Source organism: Taurulus bubalis (genome assembly GCF_910589615.1).
Source record: "Taurulus bubalis genome assembly, chromosome: 15".
Classification (NCBI taxonomy): Eukaryota; Metazoa; Chordata; class Actinopteri; order Perciformes; family Cottidae; genus Taurulus; species Taurulus bubalis.
Window position 1 is genome coordinate 23687044 of NC_136603.1, and position 26456 is coordinate 23713499.

General features: G+C 40.3%; 2 protein-coding genes across 3 annotated transcripts; both read right to left on the reverse strand.

The window, feature by feature from the left end:
• Positions 1-21: 21 nt before the first annotated feature.
• Positions 22-8538, reverse strand: LOC306747431 (uncharacterized protein). Of its 2 annotated transcripts, none has more exons than XM_079230491.1 (7): positions 8402-8538; positions 7649-7754; positions 6338-6516; positions 5463-5608; positions 3135-3276; positions 1886-2034; positions 22-962 (listed from the first exon to the last, which is right to left on the reverse strand). In XM_079230491.1, exons 1-7 carry the CDS (start codon positions 8445-8447, stop codon positions 852-854), a joined length of 879 nt encoding a protein of 292 aa, XP_079086617.1. In that variant the 5' UTR covers positions 8448-8538; the 3' UTR covers positions 22-851. The 2 variants fall into 2 exon arrangements, with proteins under 2 accessions (XP_079086617.1, XP_079086618.1); XM_079230492.1 differs by having other exon boundaries at positions 8408-8537.
• Positions 8539-12149: 3611 nt separating this feature from the next.
• Positions 12150-25135, reverse strand: LOC306747887 (interferon alpha/beta receptor 1b-like). Its single transcript, XM_079230987.1, has 8 exons — positions 25024-25135; positions 22187-22301; positions 21643-21833; positions 19838-19998; positions 15563-15716; positions 15045-15199; positions 14581-14744; positions 12150-14488 (listed from the first exon to the last, which is right to left on the reverse strand). Exons 1-8 carry the CDS (start codon positions 25076-25078, stop codon positions 14263-14265), a joined length of 1221 nt encoding a protein of 406 aa, XP_079087113.1. The 5' UTR covers positions 25079-25135; the 3' UTR covers positions 12150-14262.
• Between the last annotated feature and the right edge of the window lie 1321 nt (positions 25136-26456).

The window sequence follows — 26456 nt, forward strand, 5'->3', positions numbered from 1 at the left end:
AACATATCACAGGACCATGACTACATACAAAAATATTGTGTGCATTTATTATATACTTCCGCCCCCCTGATTTGAACGTCTCCCAGGCTCTTTCCTCACAAGATGAGACGTCATTTCAAATAATCTATTTTCAAATTTGTGTCACAACATTATATATAATCTCTGCTTGCATTCCTCTGATTCCATGTGTTTGTATGTTCAATCCTTAATGTTGTGTACCATTATTGGGCTGTGATCGGGTCCATGTCTCCGTCTTCCCTCTGAACCGCGTGCTCAAAAGTTTAAAGACGTGTAAAGAAATATGCAGAATTAACAAATAGCTAATTCTGATGGAGCTTTGCTTTATTTAAGGGTTAGTTGGATTGTATCGTTTGTTTCATGACAATATAAATCCAAACGTGTGGCACTGATCCTGATTGCTGTCTGCAGGCTGATGTGTTGACTGGCTGTCTATAGGTCGACGAGGCAAAGTGCTCCTTTTGTTTCTACAGTTGCACACATTCTGTTGCAATCTAGAAGTATTTCACAGATGATGCTCATTTAAAAAGCTGCAGAAATACAAATCTAGGTATTTTGCTCAAATGTCTGTGAATCTGAAAATCTTTCCTGACTTTGGACCTCAGTGTAAATTCCTATATTAAACAGTGTGGATCTTAAGTCCAGGGATGAGGGAGAGTAGCTCCTTTCTCTCTCTCATCCCTGAAAATCCTGAATCCATCTCAGTGGAACGCCTGGCTTCAGGGGGAAACAGACCAGGTATAAATGTGTAGGAGTCTCAGCAGGTCGATCCTCAGGTCTGATCCCACAGCGGAGTGCGAAGGCCACAGAGAGGCGGTGCAGCGCAGGAGCTTTCATTCTCTGAGCTCCTCTGGGGAAATGGAAGAAATGACAAGGCAGGTCTCCTCTGTGTGGCTGGAGATGGAGATGGGAAGGTGATTCTTAGGAAATGGCTCAAGAAGGAACTAGAGAGGAGAGAGAAAAACAGGCAACGCTATTCTTAGAAAGTTGTTAAAAGAGGGGCTTATAGTCTAAAATCTGACTGAATGATCCGAGGAAAATCAATCGCAGAAATCAATTCAAGTTTGCGCTATCAGACTAATTTGAGTCAGGCTCAAGTTGTCAACATATTGAAGTGTTCACACTATTCTTAAGCAGACCAAGAGAAGAGCCCACTTTAGATGATGATGAACACTGATTGATTTGATTGTATCTGTCAGCCAGTCAGTGCAGTTGTGGAGTCAGATGACTAATCAGAGGTCCTAAAAAGGTTATGTTCATTGGAATACCTTCAAAAAGAGAAACTGATATTAAACCTATACTTTTTTAACATCGTTATATTAAACATTTTTAAAACATGGTTTCCTCAGGAAATATGGAGGATTTGGATACTGTTTGTGGTCAATATATTTAACTTTAACTTTATTATCTATTGGGGTAATTTAGAGGAATTACGTAGCAGAAGCATAACGTTTGTGTAGGTCCACACTTATCATTGTATCATTTTAGCTTATTTTTTTTTAGCATTTTAGCTTTTTTCTATAAACTTGAATTAATTGATAGTGGTTAATAAGGTCAAATAATATGACATCCCTCCAGAAAGTCTGAGTTAAAATCTTTGCTTTCCTGTCAAGCAACAACTCTGACATTAGCCTGACACTAGCCCAATTAGCATGACATTAGCTTGACATTAGCCCGACATTAGCTTGATATTAGCATGACATTAGCATGACATTAGCCCGACGGAGTTGCCATAGTAACTGAGCTTCAGCTACGTTGAGCTTGCTTTTTGGAAGGGAATGAACTGAACAGCTGAGGCGTGGTGTGTCTGGTGAGGTGGCTCGGTAAGGGCTGTGTGGTGAAGGTGTTTATCGGCGGCGGCGCTCACGTCTTCTGGGAAGTGGTATGGAGGACGCAGCCACTGCTTGATCAGCCTACGCCGGAAGATGAGGAAGTACGCGACCACGGGCATCAGAACGAGCAGGACGACCACGAGCACCACAGCTACTGTTATCTCTGAGTGTTTAGAGACTGTTTCTGGGGGCGCGCACGCACACACACACACACACACACACACACACACACACACACACACACACACACACACACACACACACACACACACACACACACACACACACACACACACACACTCCAAATCATCTTTGCTTCACAAATAAATTGCAAATATACATTTAGCCATGTTGAGAAGGATTGTTTTCTCTTCTGTATGAATTCATGCCCAGGAATACAAAAATACTGTCATGTGTTGACTATGAGACTAGACAAAACTATGCAGAGCCAAAGTTCTATCAATATTTGTGAGTGTCCTCACTACGTCGGACTTTTAGAGCACCGCAAACGGAGGAGGACGGATCCGTTTTTACTAGCGGACGCCTCAGTGTCTCAGAGCTGCCACAGAACCAGCAGCGTGTGGAGTGTGGAGTTTACGGCTCCGGAGCCGCGGGTTGCCTACCCCGCTTCCTCAACCTGCATGTCAAGAATCGCGTGGTGTTCCTGACTCGCCACTTCAGCCAATTAAATGACAGCATCTTGTCTCGAGGCTCGAAGGCGCATTGGAAAACGTGGAAATGTTTTTTTCTCTCTTCTGGGCGACGAACATAGATCCCACTAGATAGTAATACAAATACGTTTTCAAATATATTGTGCACGATATTTTTTCCGTATTGGCGGGACAATTGTGTCTTTCCCAAACTTTGGTTGTGACTAGTCCCTATGGACCCTATGCAAACCAATGCCCTTGGGTGATAAATACATCCCAACAGCATCTGCAGAGATTGTTTAAACTCTTTCTTCCTGGTGTGTCAAGGACACTCTGATATAAAAGTATTAAAGAGTCCACTGCTAAACACCACCTACCCCAAGTCAAGTCGAATCATCCATTTCCTTATGTTCATGTAAACTAACACAACGAGTTGCTAGTTGTGTTTGTTTACAGGAACATAATGACGGCATCATGGCAGACTTGGTCTTTGCTTGCAGTTTTATTACCATGCAACCAGGTAATGAATGTTTACTGTGACGGGTGTCTTAACCATGAAACTGTACAACTGAAAGCATCAGCTGTTAGGAGGACAACACAAAACAAACAGCAACGACTACAAGCACGGTCTTACTGGACGCGGGAATGAGCGCACACTGAGTGCAGGTGGGCAGTCCCACGGGAGTACGATAGTAAAGGTACTGCACCGCTGCACAGTAGCTCTGTCCCGCCTGCAGGTCAGGGATGATCACTGAGGACACAGCATCCTCATACTTCTGTTGGAATAAAAACAACACATATTACATATGCACTGAACAAATACTGTTTTCATACAGTAACAGACAGTATTGTGATTATTGAAAACCGTAAAGTTAAACCCTCATCATTATATAATTGAAGTGGCAGCAGACAGTAAGATGTGGATTAGATTTAGTTTAGATTCAAATAAACTGTTAAGGTACGAAGTGTGTTCCAAAGAGATCTGATCAAACATGTTTTAATGGATTACAAAAGGACTCGCTAATTATTATACATTTGTTTACAAGGGAATAATCTAGAGCTCGGAATTCTTGTGGAAACTACACGGTCTGTGACAGAAGGATTTTTATAGATACCTTCAAGTTTAACACTATTTCAACCAGAACCTCTAGCTTTAGAAACAGGAGGGACAGGAATGATAAGAATACTCCTATCAATATCCAAACACACAACATGTTTAGATTATCTCCGAAATATACAATGAATGATAGGAAGTGGTGCAAACGTTTCACGCAACAAGCAGAAACGTCCGTCACAAGGAAGTGGCTGAAATCAGAGCAACCGAATGGACAGAGAAAATATATCAAATATATATTATGAAAAGGGAGTCATTTCCCAAATTTGAACTGAGGACATCAAACACATCAGGTCAGACATTAGCTGACTTGAGAGAATAAATAAGTGAGAATAAAGTTTTTTTGTTTTTTTTGCAATATCAAAAAGGTGAAAGCTTCCAATGTTCAAACATTAATAATCACAGGTAATGGGTCATTACATTTTACTCTGATGACGTCACTGATTGGAACCAGCAGGGTTGCATAGTCCGGACAGTAGCTGCTGCTCAGCCTCAGGCAGACTTCCAAATGGTCATCAGTCATGGTGGAACGCTGTTTGGCCTTAATATTTTTCATGTGGGAAAATGCTGACTCACATAAATAAACTCTGACAGACACGTGTCAAACTGCTCTTTCAAGTTGCGCACACGTCTTCCGTTGCATCTCCAGCTCTGACGCCAGGTTTTGGAAGTTCTCCAAATCATGGCGCAGCAGCTTTGAGGACAGATGTTGTATATTCCGTTTGAAAGCCTTAACTGAGCTGATATCAACCACGGTGTTGCCTTTCCCTTGCAGCTCTAAATTAAGCTCATTCAACAGATCGGTTAAAAATGCCACGTCTAGTAGCCACTGGTGGTCATTTAGTTGGTTGTATTCTGCATGTTTAACAACATGGAGGAACTCCTTTATCTCTGGACAGAGCTCTATAAGCCGTCTCACATAAGTGTGCAGCAGAGTGATCAAACTGCTGTAAAGTCATCACACTTTAAATTCTCTCTCTGGTGTTGTAGTGCAGCTTCAGCCCTCACTCTTTTATTGGATAAGCTCTTCAGTCTTTTTGATTATCATCTTTTGAATAAACTATTTTGTCACATTACAATAAAACACTATCAACACTAATAGTCACACTGAGTTGTGTTTCATAAACCTGTGTCTGCATGTTCTTATGATCCGATTATAATCTGCATATAAACCATAACAACATAAGGGATATGAGACACACATATATGACACACATTGTTAGTGTGAGAATGTATTTAATTCAGCATGTTTGAAACTGAAGAGACGGTTTAGTAGCTTTGTACTCTCTGAAATATACCTTGGTTTCACGCTCATATTCCTTCTTTAATCTCTATTCCAGCCTCATTAATAAAGTAATACTTTGAACCGGGTTGTAACTCGCCTGCATGACGCAACACAGTCGAAGTATTTAAGATGCGCTTTTTTGTAGTCCATCTCCTGAACATTGTAGTTTCCCTAATATGCGCCTTCCTTCGCGTCATAACTACGTAGCTTAGTAAGTGAAAGTGGAGTCGGATCCTCTAAAGACAGAGGTGGTCAGACGCCGGCACAACTATTACGTATTGCTACCTGGTAAACAGGTACATGACTGTGTGAGTTTACATGTGGTGATCGTGGAGAGCAGGAGGGGCTGAACGGAGGTTCAACCCGCTAAGACTCACATGCTGGCTGTGATCAACAGTTGTGTTGTTAGCTGACCAAAATGACAGGAAGAAGAAGATGTTTAGCCTTTTGTTTTGTGTGCAAGAGAGCAGCTTTTACACTAGGCGCCAGCTTTGTGTAAACAGTCAACATGCAACAGGAAGCAGCAGCCTATGTGTCTTACTAACGGACATGGTTCCTCTCACCTGCCAGGGTTCTCCCTCCTTGCCATAATAAACCCGGTGTTTGGTGTGGTCTGCATATTCCAGAGCCAGACTGTGGTTCCTGCTCAGATTTACAGTCAGGAAACCCGGCGCTGCAGTCAGACTGACGTGTGGAGTACAAGAGTCACCTGGACGAGCAGAGCAGACACGAGTGACATAATCAGATCAGATACACCATCTGTCATTGGTTAATACTGTAGGTGTGAGATCTCCTATTCCAGACCTCATAAACGACAAATCCATATAGCGCATGGATTGTAATGAAGTTATGAACGTTGGGTTTGTTAAGCTGTTGACTCCTCACATCAGTTATAAAACTGGAGAGTACTTCTTCATTGAATAAAGAGTAAAGAACGACACTTCTGTAGAAAAGATGTGTTCTCTCTTCTCCTGACTGTCTTCAGTAGGAGTTTGATTGACAGATGGTTCATTCAATCCCTTTTATAAACAGTTTCCAATGGAGCTTCACAGATGTTTATGTGTAACAAACCATTAGTGGGTCAGGTTAGGGTTGAGGGAAATCAAGTCAGCTCTTTGGTATTACATGTGTTCAGATACTGGTGTGGTGCTTACACCAGTTCATTAACTCATTCAGGACTGGGTCATGTTCAAAGTGGTACTCCTGCTCTGGGTGATGTCACACAAACACTACAGGATACACTGTAGAGGACTGGGACCACAACCATTCATTTCTGAAATCAGCCAGACCACTCACAACATGGTGGGATTATATACGACAGTCCTGATGTATGTTTTAGCTTCGTGCTACATTTACCACAGCATCAATCCCAGCATGCATTTGGAGCTTCTGTTACCAGCTCCACCGCTGCACACTGCCCTGCTCCATGGGTTCTTACCATGTCTGCTACAGGCTTCCACCGGTGTTGAGGTCAGCCCACGTCGCTCCGCTTGCACACGTAGCATAACACAGCCGAACTCGGCCTTCGCTTTGGTGGAAATAACATTACAGGAATTCACAGATATATGGACACATGCTGGTACTTCAGTCCACACACCGTTTTCACCGCTTGCAAAGCTGAGGACAAGGAACAGGAGATTCACTATCAGTCCAGAATCATGATGTCAATCACCTTCATGCAACACAGTGATTTCCAACCGTTAGAGATCGTCAGGTGTGCCGTGGGAAAATGTCCAATTTCACTTAATCGATCCAAAAAAATATTATGTAGTTGCTGCAAATAATTTTCCATTGTTGAGCGTCTGAGCTGCAATATAGTGGCTGGCCTAGTAATGAAATACTCTTTCATGCCAGAAGGTAGCGTAATAATTACCTACATATATGCTGTATGATGCTACAATGTGACATTAATAATAATTACCTACTATTATGCGGTATTATCCTACATTTTGTAACTTTTTTGGTTGTTGGTGTGCCGCGGGATTTTTTTATTGTAGAAAATGTGCCGTGGCTCAAAAAAGGTTGAAAAACACTGACTAACACATATGTTGTAACACATTCAAACATGAAAATGTAACTTAGTGCGATTTTAAAATACTGTTTGTGAAGCCAATATATATATATATAAATATATATATTTAGTCTGGGCACGTTAAAAACGCGTTAACGCAACAAACTATTAGCGGCGTTAATTATTAGATCATGCGTTAACTTTTTTTTTTTTTGCATTAGGAGGGGCTTAATGCCGTTTCTTCTTCAGCATGATATTAAGCTGTTTTAGAATAAAATAGTCTATAAGATCTGAAAATAAATACAATATGTAATTGAATGACCAGTCATATAGAAGCATAGAAAAAAAGAAATACATAGTTTTTTTCTTCCCGAGCATATATTTTGGATTCATATACTGTTGTTAACTTGCTGTTGCTCCAGAGTGTTATATTGTTCTGATAACATTACTTTAAAATAAAATAATGTGAATAATCGCAGAAGAATCATGCGATTAATCAGTTAATTTTTTTCAACTTTGCCCAGCCCTAATATTTGGATAATGGGCTGTTTTGATTTGCACAGTGTGATTTCAGTTACCCACATTTAGATTAATAAATCAAGAGCTTTTTATATATACAATTAAACTGCGACAGAAGGATTGGATAATTCAAGAATGGCCTGACGTGTCCAGACAAGACAGGACCTGCAGAGCCGTTCAGACTCCTCTCCTGAAGCGGCCTCAGCCGTCAGGCCTCACCTGCTGGACTCCACGGTGTACTTGACCTCTCGCTCCTCGGCGGCGGGAGGCCATGTCAGCAGCCACTGGGCGCTCTGGGGCGGTGCTGGCGGCGCCTCAGACAGGACTGTGACAGACGGGACAGGACAGGACACAGCAGCGATGAGGAGATGATGTTTGACACTACACGACTATATTTATATTTCCTGCCATTGTTGATTGGGTCAATCTGCCCATTTTCTGCATTTTTTTTTCTGTCAAAGAAAGCTCTAAATTGTGTCCTTCTGTTATACCACAATTATAAGACTTAACTTTGAGGAGACGGCACTCTTAGTCTAAGGGAATTACCCACAGTTCATAGCAACCTGATGTTAAACACGCAGTGCCCAATGGAAGAATGGAGAAGTAAAAAAAATAAGGTCAACAAAGAGGCACGTGATAAAATACATTTACATTAAAACATTACGGATTAGAGATGGAACATAAAAGAAATATACATATAATATATTGTTTACATTCATCAAACATTTCGTTTTGACAAAATTAGTAAATATATCATTTAAAATGACTTAGAAGACGTTCAAATCAGTGAATAAAAAGTATAAAATAAATACACTATTGAACACTATGTTTTGGGGGCTTGGGCCGCTGTCTCTCAACATGGACCCGAGAGGGTGTTAGCTTGAGTTAGCGCATGCGCACACAGACGTTGCCTAACAACTAGAACGGAGAAGTACGTTAAAGCCACTGTTTACGTTAACTCATTGACGTTACCGTTACCATGGACGGCGATGAGAGTACACAGGACACCGAAGAGCATCGCGGTCGCGTTAATTCACAGAGTGAGACGAGTCCCCGAACACAGTGGTCTTCAAAGCAGCCATGTCTGCTGGACAACTTTAACACTTCCTTAAAATCTGGGATTGACGAAACTTCTGGGAAGCGTCCTCAGAGCAGACTTCCGGGAACGCCCCTTAAAGGAGACGTTACCATATAATACCAGTATGAAAAATGTGTTATTAATAATAACTAGAACATTTCGCGAGAAATTTTGAAAGTGTGGCTACTACTGCCGTAAGACGTCGCAATATACATACATTACCGGTAGTGAGATGTGTTATTGAGGTACATTAGTGAGATGTGAGATGTGTTATTGAGATCCCGGCTGGCCTTGGAACGCCTCGGGATCCCCCAGAATGAGCTGGAAAGTGTTGCAGGTGAGAGGGAATCCTGGGTCGGCCTGCTGAACCTGCTGCCACCGCGACCCGACCCCGGATAAGCGGCTGATAATGGATGGATATATATATATATATATATATATATATATATATATATATATATATATATATATATATATGCCAACATTAGCTGTGAAGGCTTGATGGTGTAAATATGAATGGGACAGCACTTTGCTGCAACATATCACGTGATTACATCAACAAATATTGTGTACAATTTTCTACCAAACCATCTGTTAAACCCCAGATTTCGAGGCAAAAACATGCTCAAATCGCCCTGTTAACTGGCGACATTCGGCCGAAAGCGTCTACTGTTGTCGTCGTTACAGCAGATGTTGAGAATAGCAAGAGAACACGTAGCTGTCCTCGTGAATGCCGCATTGTTTAATTCTGCAGTTCAATGTCTAACCTTCTCGTCTAAAGTCTCTAGTCAAAACATACCGGACTAGACGTTGTTGAGTCTTTTCAGGGAAATAATCCACGCGAGTGAAAGCGTCGCTTGTTGTTTATGTGTTGAAACAGGAAGTTAGCAAATTGCCTTTCCTTTGAAATAAAGTTGTTACAAATAACACATAATTACTGTGGGGTCTGTTTTGTGCAAATATCTGTCACGTAAATTAACTCACACGAAAAAAGAAGAGAAAAAAGATATACGTTTAATTAACGGGATTCGAACTCATATCATTGGGTGGAAAAAGATCAGAGGTCAGTGGCATTACCACTACACCTGGGCCCTATTTCTCGTACCTGGCTAAACAAAGTCAAGCAAATGTCCTAATCTCCAGCTTAAATTAGCGAGATGATTGACATCAGGCTATCTGGGTTTCTTGACGGCTGATCCGCGCTGAATCGGTCTCGTTAATTCTAGCCAGACGTCAGTCATCTGGATAAATGCGCGCGCCCGCTCCTCTTCTGAAGGGATAATAATGGAGCACTGACATCACGATGTTCTAACAGTACAATGGCAAATAAACTCAGAGGAACCTCTTTTTATTTCTCTAATATGAAGTCATGAAGTCATATGAGGAAGTCAATACCGTAGTCATTCACAGCAAACGCGTTGCGAATATTCCAACGTTTTTGCAACATTGTTACCGTGAACGCAACTTTAACAGCGCGCCCGCTGCGAGACATAAGCGTCGCAAATATATCAGACAAGTTAAATGCGTCAGTGTTGAGAAAATGTATCGGCTAATTTGAAGTGGTTCATCACCCAAATCAATCAGATTATATTTACGAATAAATATATACTTATGAGGATATATGTACTGTATGCACGTATGAATCATGTACTATATATGTGTAAATGAGTTTGAACATGTGTATGGGCGGATCAGTATGTATGTTTTATTCATAATCAGAAATTCAATCAATTGAAGCAGTGGAAATAAATGATGTGTGATTCTTTGTATTCTCATCACGATCACCTTAATCATGTTCTACAATAATGATTTGTATGGTGTACAAATAACACTGTCATATATTTATGAGTGCTTTCAACACATCCATACGTTTCTGAAGAGCTAAATAAACTTAAGAACAGCGGCATGCAGCGGCTGATAGTCTGTGTCTGAATTCGGGCGATCAGCTGCACCTGTGGTGATCAATGTCCGCGGCTCGAGAAGCTCTCGTAAATAAATTATTTCTTGCCGGCAAAATCTATAGCGCCGCGTACAGGAAGTCATGATAATGTAAAGGATGGATCCTGGTGATCTGAAAGAACTCTCTCCCTATAAAACTAATATAACTAATATCGCTCCTTCATCAATGAGGAAGGGAGCTGCCTTTTTTGTCCGTGGGAGTGTCCAGCTTATCCAGTGAAGTTTAGTAAACCTGCCCGGGAGCAGGTTTAAATTTTTGGATGTGTTGCTATGGTGATTTATCTAAGCTTGCTTCGAGAAACCGAGAAAGCCTGACCTACGTCATCTTATCCTGACAATTAGCCCGCTAACTCAGTAAGCCAGCTACGAGAAATAGGGCCTAGGTCTCTGACGTGTCTTGCTGAGCAGAGCGTTTACAGGGTTCTCTGAGCTTGTTCCCTCATATCAGCTGCTGATGATGGACATGAAGCAAGCCAGTCTCGTGTCAAATCTAAACAATAAGCTAGAAAAATACAAAGAACCTCTGTAGAACTGCTGAGTTGGTGGTAATTATACAATCTAAACTCAGTGGTTAATATACATATATTGTTTATATTGCCTATATATCATCCTGTCTTGTTGACATAAAGACCCAACTTAATCGCTAAGTGGTAGGAACAGAAAACGACATACATATGTCTAAATGCTGCATTATTTGCTGAAAGTGTTATGAGAATTGAAAAAATAAATGTTAGTGATGATATATTCTTGTGTTGCAAGATAATAAGTATTATCTTTTTCACACAATTGTGCGTTCAAATTGATGTCTAAAATATGAAAGCTTGGTTTTTACAACATAGTTAAAATCCATCTTTCAAATCAATGCAGTTAATTTTGTATATCCCAAAAGCACAAATAACAGATTAGCCTCTGAGGGTCCAGGAGGAATCCTGATGAGGCCTGAAACACATCAGCTGACTCCTTTCAACACGAGGATATGGATCAAATACTTACAATATTTGATCCAAATCATCTTTGCACTTGTTGAAACATGTATTCTTGTAATAGTATCAGTTGTTATATATCTATAATAGTGATGGCGGTGTGTCGAGTAATCCAGGTAGATCTTGGTGAAGCGCGTATCGAGGCTTGTGTCGATGACGTATGTGGTGACGTTCAAAGCCTCGGGAGCCATTTTCTGAATCAGTCACGTGGTACACGTGACTGATTCAGAAAATGGATCGTGGGTTTGCCGTGCGTCACTCTGCCTGTTTTACATGTTTTGTCCACTCGGTGGCCCATGAGCGAACCATTTGGATGGAAAGCTTCAATGATTCAGGAAGCTTCATCTCGCTATCACTACTTAAAATACTTTATGCAAATCATCTTTGCACTTGTTTAAACAACGTCTTATAATAGTATCAGTTGTATATGTCTATAGTACCACCCCTAATTGTATTATAAGTATGTTCCATAACTAATACTATCACTGACATTAATACTTTTCTATCTATGAATGATCTTTTGTCTTTTTGTTAAAGGTTATGTCCAATTGTGCTTATTGTTGTGAAAACCCTTGAAAATGACATGGTACATCTCAAGGGTTTTTTCCAAAACGTGTGTACGTGTGTGTGTGTGTGTGTACGTGTGTGTTCACATGCAGGAAAGATGCTCATATTAACACCAAGGTTTAGTATTGGGATGATTTACTCATGATTGTCCATTAACATGGGTGATGTAGATACAACAGTTGATGAGAGACCAGACAAGTACACTGACGTCATCACTCAGGTCAACAGTAAGGCTTAACATTATGCTTCCATTACATTTTAAGTTACAACAGACAGTGATGGGCAAGATGTTGAGGCAATGATTGGACATTGGAGTCAAAGTGAAACGGGATCAAGCTTCAGGAAATCAAATCAAAGTTGAGCGCAGTTTACCAGCTCAGATACCAGCTCCCATTTTATTGAAGTTTGAAAATGTCATAACGCCATGCCTTAAAATCGTATTTGTTTTGTTTTTGTCTACCTGCAAAGAGCTTTGATTTCCACACTTGCCGTCTCAGAATGTCCCCGCACATCCTCCTCGCATTACAGATTCAAGAAAAAGGCCAATTGTTGATAAAAGCAGATGATACTTTCATCTGCGTGTACGTGTACAGTTTAACAAACTGTACAAGTACACAGAACAGACAACCCTCTCTGTGCTGTACCTATTCACTAAATATGTTTGCCTAGCTTAAAAAACTAAATACAATTAAGCAATGGTAATATACAGTACATAGAGGTACATACAGGAAATGTGATGTCTGCATTTAACCACCAGGAGCACTGGGTTCAGTGTCTCGCTCAAGAACACTTCAGCATACAGACAGTAGGAGACGGGGATCGAACCGCCAACATTCTGGTTAAAGCACGACCCGCTCCATGTTTGCTGATGGATAAATGTGTGAGTGAAAACTTAGACGTGAGCATGATGGGAAACTCTAAACAATCAATGTGTAGAGATGCAACTTCTGTTGCGACCAAGTTTCTCCCTCAAAACCAAGAATCAAACATGGCAGCCGGACAGAGGTGGAAATAATATAACTCTAATATGAAGAAAATATATTTGACACTAATTAAATGTCATGAATATAAAAAAAACATATATGGTACCAAGATTCTATAAGAATCGTAAATGGCTCAATAATAACGTATTTCAATGCTCGTGTTCAAATCAATAAACTTCTCAGAATGACCCACAACATACACACATAAACAACTAAAACCTCTGCCTTCATATAACCAGTACAGTTTATAGGGGATTAAAAATCAGATTAGAATTAAATGCTAATTCGATGACAAATAGACAATGCAAAGAACATAAATAAATTCCTATTCCTCTTCCGTTTACACAATAAAACACAACACTTATTGTAAATATAAGTATTTAAACAGGCCTAGCTGTTTGTTTTTTCACATCAACAGCGATCCTTGTTTGGGTCAAATAAGCCGTTTAAAAAAATATTTCTCTAGTTCTTCTGATAGAGACATTTCTCAAAATGTTTAATTTAATATCACAATGTCAGTTGGTCTAATCCTCAACTGGCAATGACCAGCGCTGCCAGCGCTTCTGTTGAATTGTAACTCTAACCTGTATTCTGATTTATATCAACAAGGATATACAAACAGCAGAGATGTCACTGAGGACATTTCCCCACCAGTTAATAGACTCAACTAGGCACAACCAGTGTAACCTGGACATTTAAAAAAAAGTGTCTGTAGAGCGCTTACTCTATTCATCATGATCGGCTTAGGTTTATTTAATGCTACCTAATTAGCAGCTTTAAGCTATTGATGTGAACTCATTACACTAATAGGACCGTAAAAGAGATAAAAAACACAATTGATGCAGACTGTACACGCCAATCCCCTCACACCTGTCGACCTCTCCTAGCATAAAGGTTAAGACAGTGGCTGGTCTTAACCTCACAGTGAAAGAAACGTACAACACATCACAATCAGCACAGGACAGTAGTTCCTGGTTGGTGGCAAAAAAGTAGGTCACATGAGGCTCGTCTGTAAAGACAAATATATCAATAGTGTCTTCATTGGAAACATGGGGCAACATCCCAGCAGAGCAGTTTGGTTGTTTCTGTGTTTGTCACACATCATCTTGTGTTTATTAGTCCTTTTTCCACACTTTGGATGCTTTTCTCTCCTCGTTTCCCCAGTAACGGCCGGAGAAAAGGCACACTGCACATTTGACCACAAACCTCTGTCTTTCTTCACATCCTCCTCGCTTCACGCTCTACTCAAAGTGTCTTGTGCCGTCAGACACACATATCTACAACACCCTCGTCTGCGCTCACAAGTTGAGTCTTGAGCCCTGAAGCCATGTCCTTCATCTTCAGCTGCTCCAGGTCAAAGGGCCCCTGAGAGACTTGGGCCCCCATGGAGGAGCAGCTGCTGTCGGGCTGCCGCAGGCTGGAGCTGCCTCCCGTGGAGTACACGCCCGAGTCCCCACTGCCACCGCTGTCCTGACGACTGTGTCTGCCACTGGAGAAGGGACATTAATTCAGTCACTTATTCATTAATAAATGCACTTCTGCTTTGTAAACATGAATGTAACACGTTGGAGAGTAACCGACCTGCCGTCAGGCTCCAGGCCTGAAGGGGGCGCCTCAGGGAGAGGGATGTGGATTTCCAGGACCGGGGACACCGGACACACAGTGACCTTATCGCACAACAGCTCTGAGTCTGAATCCGGGGTGAGGAGGCGAGGAAAGTCAGATCCAGTTGAGTCACAAAAATACTGGAGGGAGGAGCAAAGAAGAGAGATGCACAGGAGAATATATCAACTTTAGCAAGATAAATTCAAAAAATGCTAACACTGAAATACAAAACATTTGCTCACTTCTAAGTGTGGATAGTCAGCGGATATATATATATATATATATATATATATATATATATATATATATATATATATATATATATATATGTTCTTTCACCATCATCGTCATTTATACAATAATAACAAAACCCTCTCTTTAAATATCAGAAAGGTCGCCTGCTATCGGCACACAGCCAACACTGCAATGACTGAAGCTACCTGGAAGGGCGTCGGCAGATGGACCACCGGGAACAGCGTGGCCTTAACAGTCTTATAGCACCAAAAGGAGCTGCAGAGTGAGAGCAGCATGGCCAGGAAGCAGATCACCAGAGAGACCAGGAAGTACCCGAAGATCTGCCACCACGGAGTGGCACCTGTCAGAGTGACACACATACATAGATTATATCGTATTTGAGTATCGTTGCATCGGTTATCACCTACATACACTCACGCCTGTAAATACAAACAAGGAGACATTAATATAGGAGCGGTTACAGTTTCCTCTGCAGTGTTCTTTGTTACCCATCACATGCTATTTCAAGCCCAAACCAGATATCCTTGTTAGGATGAAACATACTGTAGTTCAGATTAGACCTCATGGAGTCCCTATCGGCATTCTGCAGTGATGAGCCTCAACATGTTGAGCTGTCTGGAATAACAGCTGATGCCTGGCCACACAGGAAACCCTCTTCCCCTCGTTACTGCAGACAATCACTTGGTAGAATATTCCCAGTTACCTTCGGTCTGCATGCAGAGGGTTGAGGTGAAGCTGCTCTTCTTGTTGTAGAAGTCATAGCATGACTGGACGCTCACACAGTACCAAGTCCAGGCCTTCAGGTCTGGCAAAGCCACTATGTTGGCGTTGCTACTCAGTGACTGAGTTCTTAAGGCCTGATGGGAGAGGCAACAACTTTAGGGCTTCATTTCTTGCATTATGAACCAGCACACTACAGTCAAACCCAATTACTGGATCTGTGATGGGATGACTGGATGTGGTGGAAATAAAAGCATAGATGTCATTCAACCACATCATTATCATATATTACTTAATATCTATTAAATATTTCATTAATATTAACCGACTCATATACTGGTGAAGGATGAACATTTCTACACCATTATTAAAAAAGGGTTTAAAATGGTATGTATTACATTAAAACACTAAACTTGTATGCATTTAGGGCTGCAACAACAAATCCATAAAATCGATAAAAATCGATTAGCAAAAGTGTTGGCAACGAATAAGAGGCCCAGAATGAAATAGTTTAAGGAAGAGGACTCTATATGTAGCACAGGTTGATGCAGAGCTGATATGTGGAGCTGGGCCTGAAGGTTGAGGTCCAAATAGACGTGAAAGGAGCAGTGCAGCTTCCCTCTGTCCCAGTGTTTCATACTTAAGCAATAAGGTACGAGAGGCAGTACTGTGTCGTGCAATAATGTACTGTTCAAGGGAGTTGTTAGGCCCGACGCGCAGCGGAGGGCCGGCAAACCCTTGAACTACATTATTGTAGACACAGTACTGCCTCTCGTACCTTATTGCTTTTATAATACGGGTACCTGCGACTTTATAAATAGTAATAGTAAGCTCCCTTTCAGCACAAAATAGTTGTAGCCACCAAACGTTGTGTATCGCATTTCAGCAACAGAGAAAATAGTCCCGTACGTGTATGGCGGTTGCTATGCAACCGCCATACACGTACGGGAGGCACATACGGGACTATAAAACTGACTGCCTGGTTACTGACCAGGTCGGTTGGAAGCAGGTGGAGGATGACACGCAGCCACCGATGTAAAGAAGTGCTCTCGCTGCTTCTGTCCGTCTTTTCTCCGTCATTTTTCTCCTCCATGATGTTTAGAGAACTTGCCTCGCGTCGGGAAATGACCGACGTAATTATCTCTCACTAGAAATTATCACGATTTTGTGGTCAAACCCTTTTCATTCCTCATCTCATTTTAGGGAGGAAGTGACGTTGTGTTGTCGTTCGTTATGCTAGTGTGGGGGATGCTACGTGAGCTTGTTAGCTGTTCCGTTTGAGCTAACGTTACTGTTAGCGAAGAGCCCCGTTGCAATACTGTGAACACTCAAGCAATACACCTGCAAGTTAAGGAAACCAACGTCTGCGGGTCGTTACTGCGGACGTTACAATATGAAAGTTTACACGAACATGTTTGGTAACTGTCAAGCTTGAAATGACAACTAACGGTCGCAATTTAAATCTACCTGTTGTTTTTAACTGACTGAGCACTGATATGGAACGCTCTAAATGTAAACAGGCTGTACAGTACTTTATGGCTGAATAAACTATACCTCGTGACTCACTCTCAACCAATCAGAATGCTTGATTTGATCTACCCGTATTATAAATATTGATAAAGCAGCCTCTGCTCCAAGGAGATCAATTACAGTAAAAAAAAAACTATACCTCGTGACTCACTCTCAACCAATCAGAATGCTTGATTTGATCTACCCGTATTATAAATATTGATAAAGCAGCCTCTGCTCCAAGGAGATCAATTACAGTAAAAAAAAAAAAAGGGGGCTCACATTTTGGCAGATGTAAAGCATACATGTGTATGTTTTTAGTGTTAGTCCATTTTAATTTTTTTTTTTTTAATTAACAGCTCAGGGATGTTCAAGGAGCAACCTGTTTGTGCTTTCTGAACATGTTGTACACTGTGAATTTGCACTGTCACTTCTGTTTTTGAATAAAGGGTTGGAAATGAATGCTTTTTTGCGTTTTTATCCGATTAATTGAAAAAATAATCAACCGATTAATCGATTATTAAAATAATCGTTAGTTGCAGCCATATATGCATTAAACTTCAACCTTCTGCATTTGAACCCCTGCACTTAACATTGACACGACTACAATGGCTTTCCTGGTCCAGCCTAACACCAATGATTCATGTCTATTCAATGTCCAATGTGACCACACATGTCTGGATGCATGGATATTTTACATTGATGGCAGTTTGCTGAGATTAATGCCTTTCACTTTGAAGCACATTATCTCTGGATCAGGGCATATTTGGGAGACTATTAAAAACATGTGAGCTATGCAGACAAGGCAAGATGAGAGTATGTCAACAGGACTCTCTCCTTATTCCTCATCCAGGTATCTGTGTGTCCCGTGCTCACGGAGCAGAAATGCCTCTTGTGAGGATGCTTCTCCGCTCACTCGGATCACGTGAATGCGTCTTTTTTGAGTTGGGACTCAGTGAATGTAAAGTCTGTATATACTGATGCACAGTAATGCTGGAGGGACGTACTTGCACACATCTCGAGCTGGGAGATCGCCAAGCGGCAAGTTTGCTACATAAGAAGAAATTAGCAACTCTGTTAAACGCCACAATCACATAAACAAACAAAATAGCCCAAAAAGTTAACTACAACTCAAATAAAATTGAACTGGACTTCACTAATGACCCTTTTACGCCTGTTTTCTTAAATCTTTTATCTATCTAACAGTTTTTTTTTTTTTTTTTATGTGTACATTGGCTCATGTGTTTGACCAGTCATCACACACACAAGGTTCCTCATTGCCAGAATACATTTTGTTTATTGGGGGACACATCAGTAGTGCCACCAGGCCTTAATAAGGCAGAGTTTAGACTGTCGCTAGCAGGTTTTATGGTGGCAGCGAGGCTGATCCTGCGGAACTGGAAGAGTCCACATACGCCCACGCTCACAGAATGGCTTAGGCTCATGGCTGCCTTTGAAAGTATGATCACCAGGGTGAAGGACAGTTCAAGCCAAACTGACCAGGCATGGAGGGATCTATTGGCTTTTTTGACAAGTTAGAGGAGTGGTCAAGTAGGTCATGTATGTGCTCAGGAAAATGCAGGTATAAATGCAGGGCAGCATATGCAAATTTACAGGTAAAAGATAATAAAGGGGTGTCGGGGTACTTGTATTCTTATTTTATTTTTTGTTTTGTCATGTCTGTTTGTCTGATGTATTGTTTTCTTCTTTTTTTCTGTGCTTTTTTGTTGTTTGACAAACCTGATTTTGTATTTGTGTTTAATGTTAATATATTGAAATGATTAAAAAATGTAAGTTAATAAGGTTCCTCATGTGCTGGAGACTACGGAGTACAGAACAGGATCAAAACCAGAGATGAAACCTCCTCTGATTAAAGGAACCGCTGAACTACGCACACCTTCACGGGCAAGTCTGAGGAAATACAGTACTTTTAACTTCACTACATTTATTTGACAATATTAGTTATTAGTTAGGCATACTGTGTTAACCCCATCTGGCAGTGTAATATCTATAACTGAGAACATTTACAAAATAATAATAAACTGTACTATCTCTGCAGCACATGCTATTTTGAAGCACAGACAGTGTGATATTTATGCTCCCAGCTGTTCATATTGGATGATATTTTAACCCTTTGTACATGCTGTGGCCTTCATCCAAGTCTTCAGACAAACTCGTTGATTCTGCGTCAACTCTAGATTGTTTAAGGATGTACTCTAGTAACCTGTTTAAGGATGTACTCTAGTAACCTGCGTCTTCCTCGTCAAACCAGTTTGAACACATATTTACTGGCTGCTATATATAACAACAGCTGGCAGGAAATCATGGCACCATAAAATAACTCTCATGCAAGATGCACCTGTCTTGTAGACCAGACAGGAAACTCCTCTGCTAGATGTACAGGCAACAAGTCAAAATCAACAAAACAACACTGCTGAACATGCAGAACCGAAACAGAGAGCAGGTGCTCTTTTGTGAGTGTACCACTCCAGTATATGGCTGCTGCAGTCAGAGGTTTAACTAGCTGTCTTGAGGGACTGAAGAGAAAATGGGAAGTGGGAAAAATGTGGGTATTTTCTCCAGGTTGTAACATGTCTGTGTAGATCGGTCTATCTGTATGAGAGGATACATTGATATTAAAAAGATCTGCCATTTAAAAGAAGGCTGCTCAAACACACAAGGAAAATTGGGAGTATATAAGCAATACAGTATAGATGGGCCTTATAAAGTCGAGCGATGCGTTTCCTACCTGCGTGTCGAGGGAGCGTTCCCAGTAGAGGATGTGGTAGTACAGATCAGGGTGGTTTTCCTTCATGGAGTTATTGGTGCTGGTCAGAGGATCAGAGATGACGATTTCCAGGTCACTTCCAGCAGGAGAAAGAGACACTTTGGATGGAGGACCCAACGCCGCTAGCAGGAGCAGAGAAAGGAGCCTTTAGGAGCATTAGGAGCCTTTCATTTGTAAACATCTTAATAGCAATATAAAAAGATTTACATCAAATGTGCTAATCAATAACAAGACCTCTGAAGACCTCAACTGGGTAGTGAGACGTTGTGCTGCACATTCTTTTACTATTTTATAGACTAAATGATTTATCAGGAAAACAACTTACACACATTGATGAGCAAAACAATAGTTAGTTGCAACCCTAAAAACAGCTCCCTAGTATTGTTTCAGCCAGTCTGAGGTTTGATAAGGTCCACCATGGTTATAAATGTTTTACAGAACATATTCTGCTCAACACAACAACATAGTGTTTCTGAGGTCGTCATCGGACCCGTCGTCTAACATGTCTGAGTGGAGTGGGAGAGTGAAGGCGAAGGTTTGGACCCAAGCTATTCAGTCAATGTGACATTTTTTTACTGAAAGTGTTCATTCATCACCTATGAGGCACATGGGAAAAAAAAATTAAACAAATACTAAGTCTCAATCATGACTAATAACATTTAAACTCAAAATTAAAGTGTTAATTTTGTCAGCAATTTTTCATTTAGTCTTTGTCCGTTTTCAAATGTCCTTGGTTTTGGTGAACTAAATATCTAGGCGTCGAGGTCTTATCTTAGTAAAATAAAACTAACTATTTGTATAGTTCTAATCAATGAAAACTGTTGGCATCTTCCAACTATTCTGCCTGGTCCGACAAAAGTGGTGTTTAGTGTTTGTAGTGCAGCGTGGTGCCATCTTTCACTTGCTGCTGTGCAACATCCAACATGAATTAATTGGATGCTTAGCATCAAAAAGGATTTAAAAAGGAATAAGTTCCTGTTTCAAGTGCACAGAAAGGCCTGTAAACAGATGGAATATTAACAGGTATGTTAATATTAACATCTATTTTTAAAACATCACAATAGAAATAGGTTAGTTTAGGGTTAGCAGTATTGGAATTGGATCAATGAATATTAGATGAACAAATCAAAGTGTAAAACTATTCAATCTGCAGAGGGCCCAAAATATTTAGAGCCCAAATGCACCCTTGTGTTTCAAGAATGAGCTTGGGTCATTTACGCCAATTCAAAAACAAAGGGTATTTGGGGGAAATAGCTGAAACAGGCATGTAACCCTGTGGAGACTTTGATGAAACACAAGTTTTATTCAAGTAATTCTTCTTCTTTTGGGGCCAAAACTAATACAAATGTTTATTTACATGTATTGGCTCTTTTTTCTCTCACTCAAGAGTCATCACTGAAAGAAAGAAAAACATTAACATACCGAACTTTTGACCTGATCTCTAGCAGTGGGCTGTGAGCAGTATGAGGTTCAACCTCGATGCAACGATTGATAGGCAAGTCGATCAAAACCAGACGTTTTTCCGCTGATCGGCCTCAATGTTTACCAGTTCTTGGATATCATATGTTTTTGTGAGTCACATTTACACGCTAACAGTAACCTCACAACTAACGCACAAAATATGTAGTTGGTGTGGAAGGTCTTTAGCCTGCGTTTAAATAAACACTATCATGATGTGTTCAAATGTAGATTTAGTGAAACTGAGCTGCGATCACATCGTCTCCCTGATCCCAGTCTCGCTCCCTCGTCTCCCCCTCCTCTCTTACCATCTTGATCAGGGCAGAACACCTTCTGCACCCAGGCGGAGACGTGCCCGTTCACATTGGCTCGTACGCGAAGCACGTAGATGCCCAGGAAGAACAGCTTTAACTTTGTGAGGTCACATGACCTACGCGACGTATTCTGACACGCAGTGCTCCAGACCGGAATCTTTTTTTTTGTGTTCAGCTGGTACTTCCTGAGAGAAAGAGAAACAAACTAAGGCAATAATTATTGTAACTGAACATATTGATACAAAATAGATTAGTTCTAAATTAGTTTAAGAAATCTGAAACAGTTTGAGTTAGCCTGGGATGCTAACTTCTTAGACGGGTCTAAATATTTGAAATTCTGCACAAGTTAAAGTCAACTCATCTGTTCACCACTTATCACATTTTGAAATAGCATATGCCAATCAAATTACATATAAATACCGTGATATGCCGTGAAACCGCCTGAATCCTACTAAATACCGTGATATGAATTTTTGGCCATACCGCTCAGCCCTACTAGAGCTGCAAAGGTAAATCACTTTTAGTGAGTGACACTTACGCCACATATTGTGTGGTGAAGTTGGCAGCTGATTGGTCCCAATCCCAGCTCAGTGTGTAGTTGGTGTTCATGGTGATCATGGTCAAGTTCTCTGGTAGTTTCAGCTCTGCTCCGACTGAAACAAACAAGGGGAGAGAACACACGGTCAATATTATTACAACTATATTTTAGAACATTAAACATATTGGCTATAAATAATAATAATTATTCAATCTGCTAAATATTATTTGACCCAAACGTACTCAATCTATTATCATATATTACAAAGAAAAGCACAAGATTATCAGTCATTTTTCTTAAGAGCTAATCACAGTAGTTTGTATAAAGTGTGGCTCAAACACTAGACGATAGTGCAATTGTTGGCTATTTTTGTCTGAGACTTGTAAAAATACTTGCAAAAAGAAGAACCATGCTGCCAACCATCCTCAGCCACACAAAACTGTGACCTCAACAAAGAGGAACAAAGCAAAGACAGAATAACTTTGAAGAATTGTGGCTCTTCAAGGCACCTGTGTTCAAGTTGCACTGTCTGTTCAACTCAAACAATTCAATAACAAATGCAGATTCAAAAGGGGAAAAACTGTAAATAAAATAAATAGATGTTTCTGTCCCCCGCATGATAGAGCCAATGCCGACCCTGAATAACAAAAACAGGACATATTTGAGGGAGGAATAAAGAGTTTCGAGATGAGGGCACTGTAGTGCAACTCTACATTTCATACATGTGACAAACACAACATCCTGCTGTGAAAAATAAACCATAAAAGCTATAAGTTATTTGGTCTGAAGGCATAGCTGCACGTGCCCGACTCCACCTGCAAGTGGGTCACAGACTTCCTGTCTGACAGGAAGCAGCATGTGAAGCTGGAAAAAAGAAACTCAACCTGCCAAAGACAATGATCGGCTTCAGCAATTCAACATTTTGTATTCGATAAGTCATGGGAGAGTAGAAAAAATAATAATGGCTCTTTTTAGCCAACTGCCACCCCTGTTCAAAGCCACAAGCACAGCTCTTATGGGTCTAGGGTTGGGTACCTACTGGACCGAAAAGCAACGCAGATTTCGGTGCTTCCTTCCGGTGCCTGAGCCGATTGAAATACTTTTTTTTTTTTTTACACTACTCTGTAAAGTTGCACGGTATATAGATACTAAAAAGGTAGCGCGGTACCCGCACGCTAAAAACGATTATTAAAATAGCGCGGATCAGAGTGCACTCACTGCGGCGCTCTGTCTGCCTGCATGCAGAGCGGGGCTTAAGTGGCCGGGCTTCCAGCGCTCACACACAAAGCGCAGAGATCGCTTGAGACACGAGCACGAGCTTTTGAACGTCCATCTTCGGCTTTCTGGAACAAATCTCTACCAGTTTATATTAATGATGGCGTGTAGTCCAGTAAAGCAGCAGTTTGTAGAATCCATCAGTGTCTGAGTTCTGTTGCACCAGTCCAAATCAGGGCACCTGATGCTTGTGTCTGTTCTTTTTGAAGTTAAAAGGTTTGAAGCTGTAGTTTGAAGTCAAGTATTTTGTATGTATTTATTTATTTATTTATTTATATTTATAGTATACTTTAAACAGTTAATATATTGTTCAATTTGAAGAAAAAAAATGCCTTGGCAATAAAAAAGTATCGGTTCAGGCACCGTTATCGTTTTAAAAGTATCGGTTTAGCACCAGTATCAGAAAAAACCCAAACGATACCCATCCCTATATGGGACAGGTAGGGCTCGGCGACATATTCAAGCTCCATACTTTAAAAAAAAAAAAAAAAAAAAGGAGAAGTAATCCTTGGTTGAGTCTCAGCTCTATTACAAGATACTGAAAAGGGGAAATGGCACAAGATCCAAAACATGCCTTTTAGTTTTACGATCTTCTTTTCTTGCTGCAATAGACTGAACAGCTTACACAATTTTAAAATGAATCAGCATGCATTGGTAATAGACTTAATTAAATAACCAACAAAAGGAATTACATGAAACACTTAAGGTCCATCATGGCTCCCTCATCCTAGGAAATGGCAGTAATGCGTTTACTGATATTAAAAAAGACCAAACTCACAAGCTTGGCAGAAACTAATACGAGTTGAGCACAGTGGCTGGTGAAGATCAGAGGATTGCTGGTAAACTACAGAGCAGTGAGATGGGATTGTCATTATACAGATTACATGTTATGCCATTAGGCCCCGTTTTCCCTTGCTGTCCCTCTATTTACATTATTTATTTACACACATCCCCCTGTATACAGCCCAGACTGTAGACGTAGTAACCATGACATCACCTATTCCTGCTCATATTGTCGAAACTATTATACGGTACGTCTTTGACCATGTTTAAACCTGATAAATGATACACTGACAATTTCATTTTCTGTTTCTCTGAACACATCATACCATAAAGAAGAACCATAATGGCACCGCCATGTTTTTAGCATGTCGCCATGTCAACTGTGTTGTTCGCAGCCATTGTAATTGGTTCTAGCTTAAATGTTAGCAAACCTAACCACTGTTTGAGCTTGCAAATGTATTAACGTGTAGCAGTTGCACATATATAGTATTGCGCATATATTATTGGGCAACTAGCTTGATTTCGACAGGCTAATACGCCACCAACCTAGCGTTAACTCTATCTGTCCTTGTAATGTAGCTAGCTAACGCTAAATACACTGTACATAGGTAGCATTAAGCGTTAAGATAGCTAGATTGGCTAGTTTAACTATATTCACATCGAGCATTAGCTTAGCTAACGCTATCACGACCACAGGTTAGCGTAACACGCTCATCTCACAGTAACGTCGCTTACTGAATAAAGTTACACACCAACGGACGGCGGCAGTGAGAACTCACCGGCGTTGGTCTGGAGGAAGCAGAGAAGAAGGCTCGAGTAAAGAGCAGCGGACATGGTTATACTCCTCGAGATCCGGACAGCTGTTCACTGTGAATAGTCAAAAACATTTCCTCCAACGTCTAATAACCACTTCTCCTTAACCTTTGTGGAAAACGTCACGGGGTCAAGGAAAGAGGGGAAGGAGCGATAATGAGGAGTTAGGACAAGACAACTGCGGTGTTTAGAGGATCCGACTCCACTTTCACTTACTAAGCTAAGCAGGCGCATGTTAGTGACGTCAGTCTGTAGCTGTGACACTACAATGTTTTGAAGATGGACTACAATGTTTTGAAAATGGACTACAGAAACGCGCATCTTAAATACTTTGTCCGTCTTCTTACAGTGTTGCGTCATGCAGACAATTTAAACAACGCGGTTCATAGTATTACTTTATTAATATAAACAACCCGGTTCATAGTATTACTTTATTAATATAAACAACCTGGTTCACAGTATTACTTTATTAATAACATAAACAACCCGGTTCATAGTATTACTTTATTAATATAAACAACCTGGTTCACAGTTTTACTTTATTAACAACATAAACAACCCGGTTCATAGTATTACTTCATTAATATAAACAACCCGGTTCATAGTATTACTTTATTAACGACATAAACAACCTGGTTCATAGTATTACTTTATTAACAAAATAAACAACCCGGTTCATAGTATTACTTTATTAATATAAACAACCTGGTTCATAGTATTACTGTATTAACGACATAAACAACCTGGTTCATAGTATTACTTTATTAACGACATAAACAACCTGGTTCAAAGTATTACTTTATTAACGACATAAACAACCTGGTTCATAGTTATTACTTTATTAATATAAACAACCCGGTTCAAAGTATTACTTTATTAACGACATAAACAACCTGGTTCATAGTATTACTGTATTAACGACATAAACAACCTGGTTCATAGTATTACTTTATTAATATAAACAACCCGGTTCATAGTATTACTTTATTAACAAAATAAACAACCCGGTTTATAGTATTACTTTATTAATATAAACAACCCGGTTCATAGTATTACTTTATTAATATAAACAACCCGGTTCATAGTATTACTGTATTAACGACATAAACAACCCGGTTCATAGTATTACTTTATTAATGACATAAACAACCTGGTTCATAGTATTACTTTGTTAACGACATAAACAACCTGGTTCAAAGTATTATTGTATTAACGACATAAACAACCTGGTTCATAGTATTACTTTATTTACGACATAAACAACCTGGTTCGTAGTATTACTGTATTAACGACATAAACAACCTGGTTCATAGTATTACTTTATTAATATAAACAACCCGGTTCATAGTATTACTTTATTAACAACATAAACAACCTGGTTCATAGTATTACTTTATTA